The sequence below is a fragment of the Gopherus evgoodei genome, chromosome 7 (genome assembly GCF_007399415.2).
Source record: "Gopherus evgoodei ecotype Sinaloan lineage chromosome 7, rGopEvg1_v1.p, whole genome shotgun sequence".
Taxonomy (NCBI): domain Eukaryota; kingdom Metazoa; phylum Chordata; order Testudines; family Testudinidae; genus Gopherus; species Gopherus evgoodei.
Window position 1 is genome coordinate 111469468 of NC_044328.1, and position 14428 is coordinate 111483895.

General features: G+C 43.8%; 1 protein-coding gene across 1 annotated transcript in view; it reads left to right on the top strand.

Moving 5' to 3' along the window:
* The window catches only part of C7H3orf20 (chromosome 7 C3orf20 homolog), a 52843-nt gene extending 38616 nt beyond the window's left edge, over positions 1 to 14227 (top strand). The window contains exons 14-15 of the mRNA XM_030568472.1: positions 9519 to 9644; positions 12810 to 14227. Coding sequence (XP_030424332.1) covers positions 9519 to 9644; positions 12810 to 12942 — 259 coding nt within the window. The 3' untranslated portion in view covers positions 12943 to 14227. The remainder of the gene's footprint in view (positions 1 to 9518; positions 9645 to 12809) is intronic.
* Positions 14228 to 14428: the final 201 nt, after the last annotated feature.

Sequence of the window (14428 nt, forward strand, 5' to 3'; positions counted from 1 at the left end):
CAAGTCACCAGGTAGATTTTCAAAAGCACCTAATGGATTTAGGCACCCAATTCCTTTCAGTGAGAGTTCTGCTCCATAAAATCCCTTAGACCGTCCCATGTGTAAAATGAGGACAATAATGCTGAATCACCTTGGTAAAGCACTTACAGAGCCCCAGAGGAAAAGCATTAAACATTAACTGTTATTGAAAACAGGTAACTCCAAATAAACTATTTCCCAGTGCTTCAAGGGAATATGTCATGCTGTGCGTGCAGCAGGCATTGGTCTGTAAACTAGCAATGAAAGGTCCGTGCCCAGATTCCATCCACAATCACTGCACTATGCTAAAGTGTGTGCCCCAAAGAGCACATCTAGCATCCAAAGGGTTAATTGGTGCTGGGTGTCGGGAGTTTGTTAGGCCAGATGAGAAAATCCTGAGCTGCACGTATTATATAGGAAGGATATGAACTCATTTGCAGTCTCTTACAGTAACCCTTCCCCACCGCTGACTAATGGCTGTTCGTTCCTCTGGTATGTAACATTCTCTGCCGTCATGTGCATGGAGGCCGACGTTATTTTTAATGTAGCTGTAATATGGGTAGCAAAAATATCCAGGAACAGTGTTAACTTATTTCCTTTTTCACTTTAATCTTGCTGCTCTTGGACAGGAAGCACAGACTGCACTGTGTACTGGAACCTGTCTCAGTGTAGTAGATGGATACAGCAAGGGTGGTTGAACCTTTCACTGCTGGGCACTAGTGGTTTGCCTGCAGGAAATGTATGCCTTTGTAGGCTAAGATAACTGAAACCTCTATAACTGCAAGTTCCCTTTAAGACGCTGACAAGGTCAGTGCATGCACTCTCTTTCTCTCTCTTCCTTTGTTGTTCATTTTCTTTTTTGGCATCTTATATTTCTGAACTGTACTAAAATTTGAGGGCCTGATACTTTATTCAGTCCTTGCTCCAAGCAAAATTCCCATTGACTTCAATGGATGTTTGTCTGAGTAAGGACATCAGGTTTAGGAAGAAACTTTCTCTCTGGGCAGGTTATTCTATAACTGTTTTCTATGAGGTTTCCTGCACCTTCCTCCAAACCATCTGATGTTGCCCATCACCGGAGACATAATAGTGGATTAGATGGACCCTGGGTCTGATGTGATATGGCAGTTCCTATGTCACTATAAATAGAACATAGAAAATCCTGCAGGTTCTATATGGTATAGGGCAGGGATTTGCAACTTTTGGCACACAGTCTGTCAGGGAAATCCACTGGCAGCATGGGCTGAGGGATGTGCTGGCCACCGCTTCCCGCAGCCCCCATTGGCCTGGAACGGCAAACTGCAACCAGTGGGAGCTGCGATCAGCCAAACCTGTGGACGTTGCAGGCAAACAAACCATCCTGGCCCGCCAGAGGATTTCCCTGACAGGCCATGTGCCAAAGGTTGCGGATCCTTGGTACAGGGCTAAACTGATCAGCCTTTTAAACCCAGGATCATAGACATTTTCCAAGCTGCTTACTTGTAGTAGGGGTCACCTCAAAGGGGCACTACTTTGCATGGCCTCCAGATAGACAGAGCCAGTTTATCAGATTTTGTCTGGGGACCATCATACTTTCTCACTATGTGTTTGGGTATAAAGGTTTAATAAAATGCATTCTCAGAGCCGAGAGGAAAGCTGCTGACCCAAATCATGCACATTCTGCAAACCCGCTCTCTAGCCAACTCTGGAGCCAGTCCATGCTGCTTGGCTGTATGACTTGGGGGTGGGGGGGATGGTCAGTCAAGAGTAACACAAAGCACTCGGATCCCAAATCCATCCCTGCTTCATTTCCATTAATGTCAACAGGCCTAAACCTGGGATAGATTTGGCCCTATTTCTCTTCTGGGTCTTAGTGAGCTCCCAGCCTTTGTGCATTTGGAATGGATTTGAGAGCTTACATGTGAGGCTGTGATCACTGTGGAGGGAAATTTGGAGCCAACCCACTAGTCTTAAAATAAAGGCACAGGATAGATTAAATTGGATTAAAAAGATGATAGAGGAACCTCATTAGGACGGACTTTTAGATAACAGCCAGGCACTAACCAAGTGCAATGAGGCTTAGATGTCTGGGGAGTGGGGTCTGTTCAGAAGGCACAATGATGGCACAAGACTCAGGTCTATCTGGGGGCTGTTGTGTCCCAGGGAGTGACCCTCAGTAGCGATGTTTGCTGTATTTCAGACTGAACAGCGTTTCACACAGCCCTGGGGCAGAACGCTGCAGAGCCCCAGACGGCCCCATGTTTCAGCACACATCCTCTTGGAGTGGGACAGTAGCATGCTGATCACAAGATGTCTCCTTGCGGTGGGATGGCAGAGCTTTGGGAATCAGGAAGCCATTTTACGTCACTGGGGCTTGTCCGTGATCTTACACTCAGGCTGACGGATGAGGCCGAGATAAGGGAGGAAGCAGAGAAACATTGCGTTGTGGCTGCAAGCATTCATTCTCCCTGCAGAACGTGCTGAATGGGGAGGAAGGACGGGTGGGAGAGTGAGGTGGAACGTGGCTCCTCCTCACCCAACCCCTCCCATGGTCATAAATATATTGGCTCACAAAAACAGGAGAAAGGATCAACTGTTTGTTCCTAAGGGCTTCCACCTTCCCTTCTGCTGGTCTGAAGCCAGGAATCTGTAGTGTGGAAAATGTATAAATGTAAGGCAAAATTCTTCCTTCCTGCCTCAGCTGTGGACCCCTAGAGACTACAGCAGGCGCAGGTGAGACAGGGAGAAGGGCTCACTAAATGGCAAGTCTTTTAGCTGTCAGTCTGGAGAAGAAATCACAGCTTGGCTAGATGCTGCAGTGGAAGAACGAATAGGGTTTGGCGACAGCCTAGAGGTGCGAGGGAGATGAACAGGGCTAAGTCTGATAGCAGTGCCCTTCCAAACATGGGTAATGGGGAGAATGGCACATTTGGTGATGGAGAAAGGAGACAGTGGAGGAGTTCAGTTCCAGTTGTGCTGAAGTTGACTTGGGAGTGGGAGTAATTGGAGATGTGGGACCGTGCAGAAGGGGAGAAGTCAGGGCCATCAAGTTTTACACAAACCTAATAATTAGATGATGGCTTTTCATAGACAAGAAGAGAACAAGGGCTGCAGTCAATGGCTGGAGTCTCCCAAGGATTTAATGCAGGTTAGTGGTGGTGTATTTTTTAAAAACAAACAAGAAAACAGAACCATGCTACCAAGTTCAGCCAGTAACAGGAAATGACCACAGCTGTGTTCTCTTCTGTGCGTGCCATTGTGAACTGCCTGGGGAGTGGGCAGGAAAATAAGCTGAAGGCTTGTATAATAGGATGTATTCAACATAGAAAAGGAATGCTAGAAAGTGGCAAAAAAAAGGAAAACCTGTCAGTCTGAAGGTCAGTGAGACAAATCTGTGGCACTGAGTTTTCAGGAAAGGTCAGAGGTAGCGGAACTGTTTATGAAACATTTAAAGACAGGTCCATATCCAACCCCACCCGCTTGGTTCCTAAGAAGTCATAGCAAGTGATCAATATTTTTCTTGTTGAAACAAGTCAGAGAGTGGGAGTAAGAGGAAGGTGAATACATAATGGCTTTGTCATAAGACAAATAGACAATCTAAGACAGAACTGCGCTTCCTAGAGTACTGCCCATTTTGAACTATATATTTTAAAGGCTCAACATGACAGCAGCAAAATATGCAGAAGTCATAAGATTTGCTCAGCTGCTTTAAGAGTCTGAGGTCCCTGCTGTTTCTCAGTGCTATTGCTATTATTTTTTATTAGCACTAATAATATTGCAATAGTGTTGCTATTGCATTGAATGCACCTACAGTGAAATTTATCCCAGGAGAGGGTATGCAGAAAACAATACTAGACTGTGTCTCGGGCAACCACTGGCGCCTTAAATCCCACCGAGACTAAGGAACTGGGTTATCCAGTTAATGTTTCAGGTAGTGATGGATTATGCATTGCACATTTATCGTAAGTAAAGTCCCTGAGTTTCTGCTGGTCTGCATAATCGGCTGTAATAAATTATCAGAGTGCCAGGCGCCCCCAGTCCTAAACTGCATTAATGCCTGTGCAGTCCGTCAATGTCTCTGTCCATTGCTGTGAATAATTGAGTGCGGTGACACAGGCTGGAACTTTGCTAATAGTTAAAATGCTTTCAAATTAAAGCAAGTAATGGAGGGAACAAAGGAAACTGATTGAAAATCAGGTCTATAGGCGGGTCATTTGGAGCTTTGTTCTTGTTGTTGGAAGTTTGACTAGCCCTCCATGTACATTGGGGTGAAACTTTCTGACATCCCCCAAAATCAAACCAAAACAACTTCTGCCTTTTAAAGGCTCTTGGATAAAGCCAATGTTGATTTGATTCCAGCTTTTCTTTTCTTCTGACATTCATTTTTGTATTTCATTTCTTTCCTGGTGCTTTTCTTCAATATTCTGGAGGAAACTTTCAAAGCACCATGCAGGAGAATCCTGAGAATGATGTTACTTCAAGCATTAATTTTATGGTAATATTCCCTGAAAAGCACAGCCCACTGAAAACTGAATCCAGGTCTTCAGAGAACTTGAGTTCTGACTGATCTTAGTGCTTAAAACCACAGGAAATCCTCTCCCATAGTATGCAACCACAGAGCAATTTCTTGCTCAGGCAAATACCAGGTGGCAAGAGTCTATGCTGGCATGAAGGATTTCCTCAGCTTTATAACACTTCATAGGATGCTTTTAATTCATGGCTTTCAAAGCACCTTACTACAGTGGGAAAGTATCATCTCGATTCTTCAGGGAAACTGCAGAGTAAAGAGGTTAAGTATGGCTGGTCAAAAATGTTCTGTCAAAACTGTTTTTCAAAGGAAAAATTGGTTTTTGACAGAATGAACCTTTTGGTGAAGCGTCACCTTTCTCTGGAAATGTTTGATTTTCTTCATCAAACAGGTGCCCCAAAACTGAGAAGTGTGTTGTTCTTGGCTGAAAACTGAATGGAGTTTACTTGCAACATGTCCCCATTCTCCTCCCTGGGCTGGACTCTTCAACTAAACTTCATCTTCTGTGATGCACTGTGGCCCTGGGCCTTACCTGATGTACTGCCTTCCCTCGAGCGAAGGAAGTGATTCATCATGAGAGATGGAGTCTGATCAGGGAATCTGGCCTATAGAGGAGAATGGGAGCATGGAACACCCAAACTGTAACTGCCATGAGGTACAGCAGCTGCATTTCCACACTGAATATTTCATTTTTCATCTGAACGTTTTCGGGTTTTGATTTTTGGCCAAAAATTCAACATTTCAGTGGAACTGCACCCTCTACAATATTTCCAACCAGTTCTATTATCAAGTGACTTTCCCAAGCCCAGTCAGGAGCAAATCTGTGAACAAAGCCTAGATCTTCTGTCTTCCAGTCCTTTATCTTCGCCTTTCAATCACAGTGCCTCCAACTTTGGAATAATGTGGACATTGCTGGAAGGAACAGAAAAAGAAGATGTAAAAGACTGCTAATTGCACTGGTAATAAACTATAGAATGTGCCTGTCTGAGCCAAACGGGCAGCCTCTGTCCAGTGCTCTGAAAGCAGGGTTACAGCTGACCATTTAAAATGTGTATCAGACTTGCTGATCCATCAGCCTCCTCTTTGCAGTATCCCCATAAGTCTCCTGAGGTACAGTCACCCTCGCACACAATATGATCACCGACACAGTCGGTGCAGTTAGCTGGAAAGACCCAGTACTAATGTTAATAAAAATTCTGACAAGAATAATGAAAAACGTGCCAGTTGCAACACAAATTATTGTTCTTCTGGAAAATTAGAGGTTTTATTCTATGGCAGTATCCATGACTTATACCCACTTACACCCCTTTTGCACAGGAAGATGACAACAAAACCCTAAAGCCTGTGTGAATACATTTTCCCCAACCTGGGACACAGTTTAACCATGCCCATGTTGACAGCAATTGCCACAGCTAAGCATCTCATTACATTATGCCCAAGATACCCTCAGTATCTAAATAACAGACCATAGCAGCTGGAGCACTTGAAATTAAAGCTGTTAGCTCTTGATTGGAAAGGGAAGCAGCTCCAAGGCATGGTCTCACCTGTGGACTGCTGGCTTTCCTTGGATAGCAGCCATTTCTATTGCTTGAGCTGCAAGTTCCTTTATGGATACTTCAAAGAGAAATCTCATTTTGTTTTATCATGAACAATCCAAGATAAAATGAGGCAAGTAGTGAAAAATAAAGCCCAAAGCATTTCCACCCTTAATGTAAGAGATCCTCCACCAAGCTGTGATCTTCCACAATCTATCCTGCAAAACAGCATGTGATAACTATATCAGGTCAGTGCAAAAGGGAACTAAGCTTTCAATATCTTCCTCCCAAAGATCTCATAAAGCAGGCTGATTGGGGTGCTTCTCAAAGGATGTGCACCCAGCTGAGGGATGCAATGACTCCTGCTGTCATCTGTATTGCAGTGTCACTCTGCATTCCTTCATTCAGTGCCGATGCAGTTTCTGACCTGGAATGACATAGCGAGATTCCAGCTTCTAACTTGGACAGCAGTGCCTCCCTTGGCACTGCTATTGTATTATATAGCTGAGGCCATTGATATGATGTTATATACTGACATCTCTTTGCTAGCATCTAGCTCTCCAAATGTGGTATAGAGTCTCCTTTGACATGTTTTCCTCATCAATTTCAGTTGCAACTCTGCAGTCCCTCTCTCTTGCTCCATACACCAGAATCTGCCTATGTACATGCTGAGATGATACCACAGTGACAGGTGTCTTAGAAAAACCTCAGCTAGATGGGTCATTGTGACCTTGAGCAAAGCAAAACTCCACTTGTAGTGAAGTAGAATGAAAGCCTTGACCTATTTCAATGCATTACAGTGTACAGACATCTACTTATAACTGAATGAGACCTCTACCTACCAGGTAAGTCTTCTGTGGAGATAAAAAATTCCTTCTCTGTGAGCCCTATCCTGAAAAACCCCAGTTAAAGGAGTAGCAGGAAAATGTGCTAAAGCACAGCAGAGCTGAAGGGGCGGATCCTCAGCCCAGTGTCGATCATAGGGCCCAATCATATGTGTCCAGCCAGCTCGCTGATGGCTAGTGCTGGGTGTTAGGGCTGTGGGAGGCTGCTACTGAGTGTGTGATACTTTAGAGATGCAAATGACTAAATTTCCTGCCCTGCGAAGATTATACTCTACATAGGCATGGGAGCAGTTCTCGTCTGTCCCCTCCATAAGGTAGATCCATATTGTCTTTGGACCATGTGGCCATTTTGCATTCATTTCTCCCTCCCCAACTATGCCTCCATTTCCCTGGAAGGAGACACCATGGCTATCACTTTTCCAGCATGCAAGGTGGGTGTCCTGCTTTGCTCCCCTTCCCTCCCCTAACCAATGGAAACACACTGTTTCCACTGTTTTAGGCCCTTATGTACCTATTTAAAATTCCTGATGCTTTCACCCTATAAAGAGGGTTCACGTGTGCATGGGTCTGTGACTGTCCATATTTACCATAGCATATTTTTTAATGGTTTGTGTTTAGCTACAAATGGTTTGGGTAAGCTACAGCGAGTGTCCAGATCATGGACAACAGAACTAAGACCCATGAAGTCCTGTAGTGCAGCCAGCGTAATTGCTGATGCAGGGGTGCTGCCTACAAGGAGTTGTCAGTGCCATCTTTACTTGGGCAAAGTTTGATGCCTCTGATCCAGATGGTCTGTTTCAAGTACTAGTGCTAAATTGTACATCAGGAGCCTGCTGGGATTGTGAGTAATAAGGCTTATGAATTAATTTAGCTAAGAAGAATAAACGACACAAAGTCAGAAACTATTAGAAGGGAATTGCAGGTATGCATTCTCCCTTAACAAGAGAATGTGATCACAGGTGGATTTCATAATGGACTCTGCTCATCACTTCATTACCCAAAAGCTATCTGCTCCATTTAGTGTAATGAAGTTTCACTATTCACTTCACCCTTTAGCAACCCTCTGGAAATTCGGTTTCTTGTAAAGCAAGTGCTGCTTTATCTGGGGGCTAGCAAGGGTATAAAGAACTAGTTAGGAAAAATGCATTTTAAAGGGAAATTGTTGAAGCTCAATGAGCCCCAAACTTGACTTTTGTCTCACCTTGTTCTCTTTGATTCTTGCATGAGATTTCCCGCCCCCATCGCCCAATGTTCTCTTTTCTATAAACAGTGCCAGCTACCCAGTCCTAAAATCTACACCACCACCGGAGTAACCCTCTGACCACAAACTACTGGCCCTGGCTTAGTTCTCATGAGCCACGCTGCAAAAATGAACCAAAGTCTAGCACTTATAAGCAGCCATCCTTATCAGCACAGATCTGCTTTACATGGATGAATACACATAACTCACCATTTTACAGGTGTTCAGAGAGGTTTACCTTTGCTAATATGGTGAGGTAATGGCACAGCTGTGAATAGGACCCAAATATTCAGGCACCGTGTACACTATCCGCAGAATGATGGTCCCTCCCTCACAAGCCACTGTGAGCTTCTGGAGGGATTTAGGAAAGGGTGGTAAGGTTTTAGTTCCAGCTTGCAAGGAGTGATGATAAGGAATTGTGTGTTTGGCTTTGTATTAAATAATGTCGCATTTAAAGACCACACGTTTATTCTGAGGCATGATTCCACTCACAGCTCTGTGGGCAATTCAGGACAAACTTTGGATCATTTCCACCAGTGAATATGGTGCTTTACTGGGAACAAGGCAAAATATCAACTTGGGCAAAAGCTTTCTTTTCCCCCTTTCACTTTGACGCAGCAAATTTTTGCCATATTCCATGGTGAAGCCTAGTTTTGTTTAACCATTTGGCAGGGATTTAGTCTCCCTCACTTTTCTAGAAACCAGATAGAGAGTGGGCAAGATTCAGAACTGGTGTAACTGGGTGCAACAAAAACAATGCTGGAGTAAATGGTGTGTATGTGAACACAGTAACTCTGAATTTTACTGCTACCATTTATATTACAGTAGCATCTGCAGGCCTCAACTGAGATCAGGCTCCCATTGTGCTAGGTGCTGTACAAACACAGAGGAAGACATAATCCCTGTCCCAAGTTCCTTACAATCCAAATAGACAAGACAGACAAAGGGTGGCATGGGAAACAGACTGAGAGAGAGGTGACGTGACTTGCCCAAGATCACACAGCTAGTCAGTGATAGAGTTGGGAATAAAATTCAGCTCTCCTGACTCCCAGTCCAGTGTCCTATCTACTAGACCAGCATGCCCCTCTCCATTTGGCTATTGATGGAATTCAAAAAAGGGCTAGATAATTTTAGATCCAATATTTAGTGGCTGTTTAGGCTTAGGTAATAATAGTTACAAAATCTCATTCTTCAGGATGTAAGATGATGATCTTGTGGTCAAGGCAGCAGACTCTGGATTCTGCTCCTGGCTTTGCCCTAGACTTTCTGTGTTCAGGTCTGGCCATCTGGTTCTGGCCCTCCGCTGGCAATGCCAAATATGCTCTTGAAATGCTAGTCAGCAGTGCCAAATGCAATTCCTTTTGTCTCTGCAGTGCTATCCCTGTGGAGGACCCTGACCAGGACAAAGTGAAGAACCAACAAGATTCAGCGGAGGCAGCTAGTGAAGAGTCTTCCTTAGTGCCCAAGAGGGAGGACACTCCCCGCTCAAAGCTAAAGATGTAAGTAGCTGTTCCAGGGAAGGCTGCTGCCTAAAAAGCCAGGAATTAGCTGAAACATCTGCAGGTGTTCCCTATTAGCTGCCCTCTGTTAAAGACTTTTTTTAAACCAATGGCTTGCTCTTTAGAGAAAGAAGAGGCATGAGAGTGACTTAGGCCACGTCCACTCTACAGAGTAAAATCGAAATTAATAAAATCGATTTTATAAAACAGGTTTTATAAAATGGATTTTACGCGTCCACACTAGGGCACATTACTTCGGTGGTGTGCGTCCATGGTCCCAGGCTACCATCGATTTCCGGAGCGGTGCACTCTGGGTAGCTCAGTAAAAGAATGGGACCAATAACTTCGATTTCCGTCCACACTAACCCTAAATCGATATAGTAATATCGATTTTAGGGTTACTCCTCTCGTTGAGCAGGAGTACAGAAACCGATTTTAAGACCCCTTAAAATCAATTTTAAGTGCCTTGTAGTGTGGACGGGTACAGCGTTAAATCGATTTAACGCTGTTTAAATCGATTTAATGCTGTAGTGTGGACCAGGCCTTATTTTGCAGGCCCCCTGGGGTTTCTGCTAGTTCCTCTCTAACCCTGATTGTCAACTATATCTTTTTTTTTAAAATTGGTGCAGGGAGAGGCTAAGGAAAGTATTGGTGTCTTTTTAGCTTAGGATGCCATTTCTCTCCCTCCACTCAGGAGACAACTTGCTACAGCGGAAGTGGCGAGCTTAATGGAAAAGGTGACTCTGTGTAATCTGATCTTTCCTTAAAAGTGCTGTAGGGAATGTGGTGATCACAGAGACCCTCAGGAAAACATGCCATTTGTTTTTCAGCCTGCACCGCTATGTTAGTGAAGATGAACTTTAAACACTCTTTGTTTGGACTGATGAGGGTCTCTCCTCTGTCTCACCCCTCACCCACTGATTCCATTTGGATATCATGCCACCGTGTGATACCTCTTGGTAGATGCTGACTTTAGCACAGTGACCGTAAAACTGAGCTCAAGTCAGTAGAAGATTTGCTTGTGAGAGGCATCATATACGTATGAGAGTTTTGGAAGGACAGAGCTGTATTCTGCCACTGGGCCCAATTATGCCCTCACTTGCTCCCATTGAAGTCAAAGGGGTTGTGTTGCATGAAGAACTGGGTTCATTGATTTTGCGGTACTTTCAGCACCTAAACATTGGCTTCAACCATGTTAGCTAAAGGAGAACCCTTCTAGTTGTGAAATAGTAGGAGGCTCCATAATCACTAGAACTAACCAGTGGAGGAAGACATTATCTCGTGCATTAGGCCAGTGCATTATCTTAGATACTGTGATGATGAGCACCTTCGAATTGTGATGGCTGGTACTGATGGCAGGATGGATATGGGGATCAGTTATGGCTGATGAATTTTTCCCCACTATTTAAAAGTCTGGACGTCTGACAAGCTATCTTGCTGTTCCACATTAATTTTCCATCAGTGGCTTCCATAACTACGATTGCCCAAATTCAAGTCAACCCAAAATTTGTTTTATTTACAGTGTCATCATAATTTCTATATCTGTCCATCACTCAGCTGCTTCAACATTTAGCATAAATGATATGTTCTGCTTAGGAGAGGCCCAGCAGTGGCTTAACAAGGAGTAAAACAGGTCAGGTATGAGGCACACTGGCAGACCTGTGTAGAGATCTGAAGATTGCAACAGGGGATATGTGGGGCTATGTGCCATGATATTGAGATGCATTTACCAAGCTATGAGTGCTTGAGGAAAGCCTGCACAGAAGTGGAGGAGCCCACTTGGTCCTGTAGTTCAGCTGACTGGTACATCACCTCTTAGATGTTGGACCCTTAGATCTTCTTGTTCTGATGAGTCAGTACTGATTACATCAGCCATGTTATGGTAGTCAGTATTAAAACAGGACTGACAGACTGGACATTCACTCCTGAGGAATTAAAAAGCATGCTTTTCTAAAAGGAGTAAAATTGCATTGTCTTGTGAAAAGCCACTTGCAAATTAATTTTTTAAAAATTAGTGACACAGTTTTTTTAGTGTTTCCACAATAAGGGGGAGAAGAGAATCTGATTTTGTGCCTCTGAAGCCCTTAATAAGTAAAGTGGTGTGTCTACAGAAACATCCCCCTCATCTGTAGAGTTCAAGATGGCAGATCTTAGTTGTAGAGGGGTGCTGTCTAAACTTTTAGGCACCCTAAATAGGTAGAACTTTTGCAATCATCATAATCCTCAGTAAGGGCGAGAAATTGTTTAGGGTGGCCCAGAGGATTTAACGAGGAGCAGTGGGAAGAAACTGAAAAACTAACATGTAGGGGGATTATTAGTAAAAATGTCCTCAGAGTGAGGTCTCAGACTGTAGGATAATCTGCCTGGGATAGAAACTCCATCCCTTGAGTCATTTAGAACTAGCCTAGACAAAGCAATTGACTGTACAATCCAAAGAATAGTTCTGGATGAATAGGTGAATGCTAACACGCAGTAGGCCTCTCCCAACTCTAAATTTCTGTCAGATTCCACACTGACATATGCCTGTGAATCTCCTACTGGGCACAATGGGAATCTGCCCACAGAACCTATCAAAGCCTAAAATGAGACATTAGAGGCTGAATTCTGCTCTAAGGGCATGTCTACACTGCCCCGCAGTTTGGACTATGAGGGTGTGAATATCAGCATGCAACAAAATGCTGCGCTGTAACTCCACCATCTGAATGCTGTGGGCTCAGATTTACACATCCCTAGTTCACGCTAATGTACTCCTCCTCAGATGGGACTAACTGATTTGATAGGAGTTTCTCTGGTATAATGGAGAGCTAAAGTCAACCTTATGTTGTGGCTTTCATTTGGTTTCTGTGCAATTTGCTCCAACTCTCACAGGTAAGACTAATCTAGCACTCTCCTATTTTCTAATCAGAGCCCCAATGGGTGGAGTAGGAGTGTGGGGTCAAGTCAAATAAGACACAATTAGGACTGTCTTGGGCATTTAAATGAGTTAGCCCATTTCTAAGGAGGCTATATTAATAGGCATCATATCTTTATATTGCTGAATTGTGCTCTTTCTAACACGGCTTTATTTTTCTCATATGAAATATTTAGGATCTGATTTATAGATACCTTTCCTCAAACTACAAGACAGTTCAACCCCCTTTACCCTCTCTGTATTTTCCTTATTAGATTAAAGACTTTGACAGCCATGAAGTGCATCTTTTCAATGCAAGAGCAGCAGCAGCAGAAGCAGAAGAAAAACCAAAAACCTCAGATAGCACAAGCAAAAGACAGCAGAAAAAATAGTGACACTAGTAAATAGACACCCAGGCCTCTACTTTGTACAGAGATATAGACATAGCTACATCTTTCTAAACCTCCTCTGCCATTTTGTCCAATCTGTTATATTTTGATTGTTAGTAACAGGAAGTATTTACTTTTCAAGTCTCAATATAAAATTGCAGTCAGCAAATGCTTCTTGGTTTGCTTGATCTTGTTGTCCTCACTTAAAGAAGGTTCCTCCCGATGTGCACTGACCCCGGTGATTCCAGCTCGACGGAAGAACCAGTGAGAAACCAAATCATTGAGGATTCATGTGAACGAAATGTCTGCTTTTAACCAGTGTCCAAAGACATCCTAGAATGTCTTTGCAATGGAGGTAGGGGAATGAGCTGACACGGAACAAGTCCAGGTGAGTCAGGAATATAGAGGAATCTCTGCAGTAAGCTGGTTTGAGGACCTGCATTTTTGAGGGCTTGCTGTAAAGGTTCAAGAAGCAAAAAGGAGAGGATAACAGCCTGTTTAGATAATACTCCAGCAACCAGTGTGATAGTACACTCAGTTCTATATGACTGGAGAGGCCCAGGACTGGGATAAACAAGAGATGCTGGTGAGCAGTACTGAGGTGTCCTGGCAGAGTTGTGAGAAGGGGACTCTCCAAAATAACTAGGAATAAAGCAGGTTGGGATAGAGGGATTTTGACAGAGCTGTGGGGGTGACCCCACAACTGGAAATGAACTGAGTTTGATCCATTTCAGGATGAAGGCACATTGGCAGAGATACTTCAGTGCATCTCCAGGCAACCCCAACCAGTGGGCTCCTGCCATATGGCACTCTGTTCAGAATTTAAAGCTGCTGCACACCCTCTGAAATAGGATTCCTATCCAGTGCAATCTGTGTCTGTCAGGAGGACATTTCAAATCCCTTTGGCAGCAGAAGAGAACCTACCCCATCGTCTGTGGATAAAAGAGGAAGGACAGCAGGGAAGAGCTCCCAGCTGATTGGAGGTGGAGTTTATCTAAGGTTAAACACATAACAAAACTGCACTGGCATAGTGTCCTGATTTTTAAATACATATGGAGACGTACCTTACAATGGCATTTAAAGAGAAAAGGTGAGTGAGGTAATATCTTTCATTGGACCAATTTCTGTTAGTCAGGGAGATAAGCTTCTGAGCTTACACGGACCTGAAGAAGAGTCTCTCTAATATCCTGGGACTGACCCAGCTACAACACAACTGCAGTGGCATTTAAGGCAGGCTTCTTTCCCCATCAGTACCTATAGGTAGGCTTTTCTCTAGCACATTTAATCAAACTCACTTGGCTTCCAGGGGCACAGCAGCCTCAAAGAACCCAGTTCAGAGTCAGCCACTGCAATGTCTGTAGATGCCAATGTTTTTTTAGCAATATTTGTTGTTTGAGTTTTATTAATACATTTGTTATGAACATCTATCCAGACAAGGGGCGAAAGAAAAATCTTGGCTCTTTCATTTAAGCACACAATCTGGCATGGCACTTCAGTAATTGGCT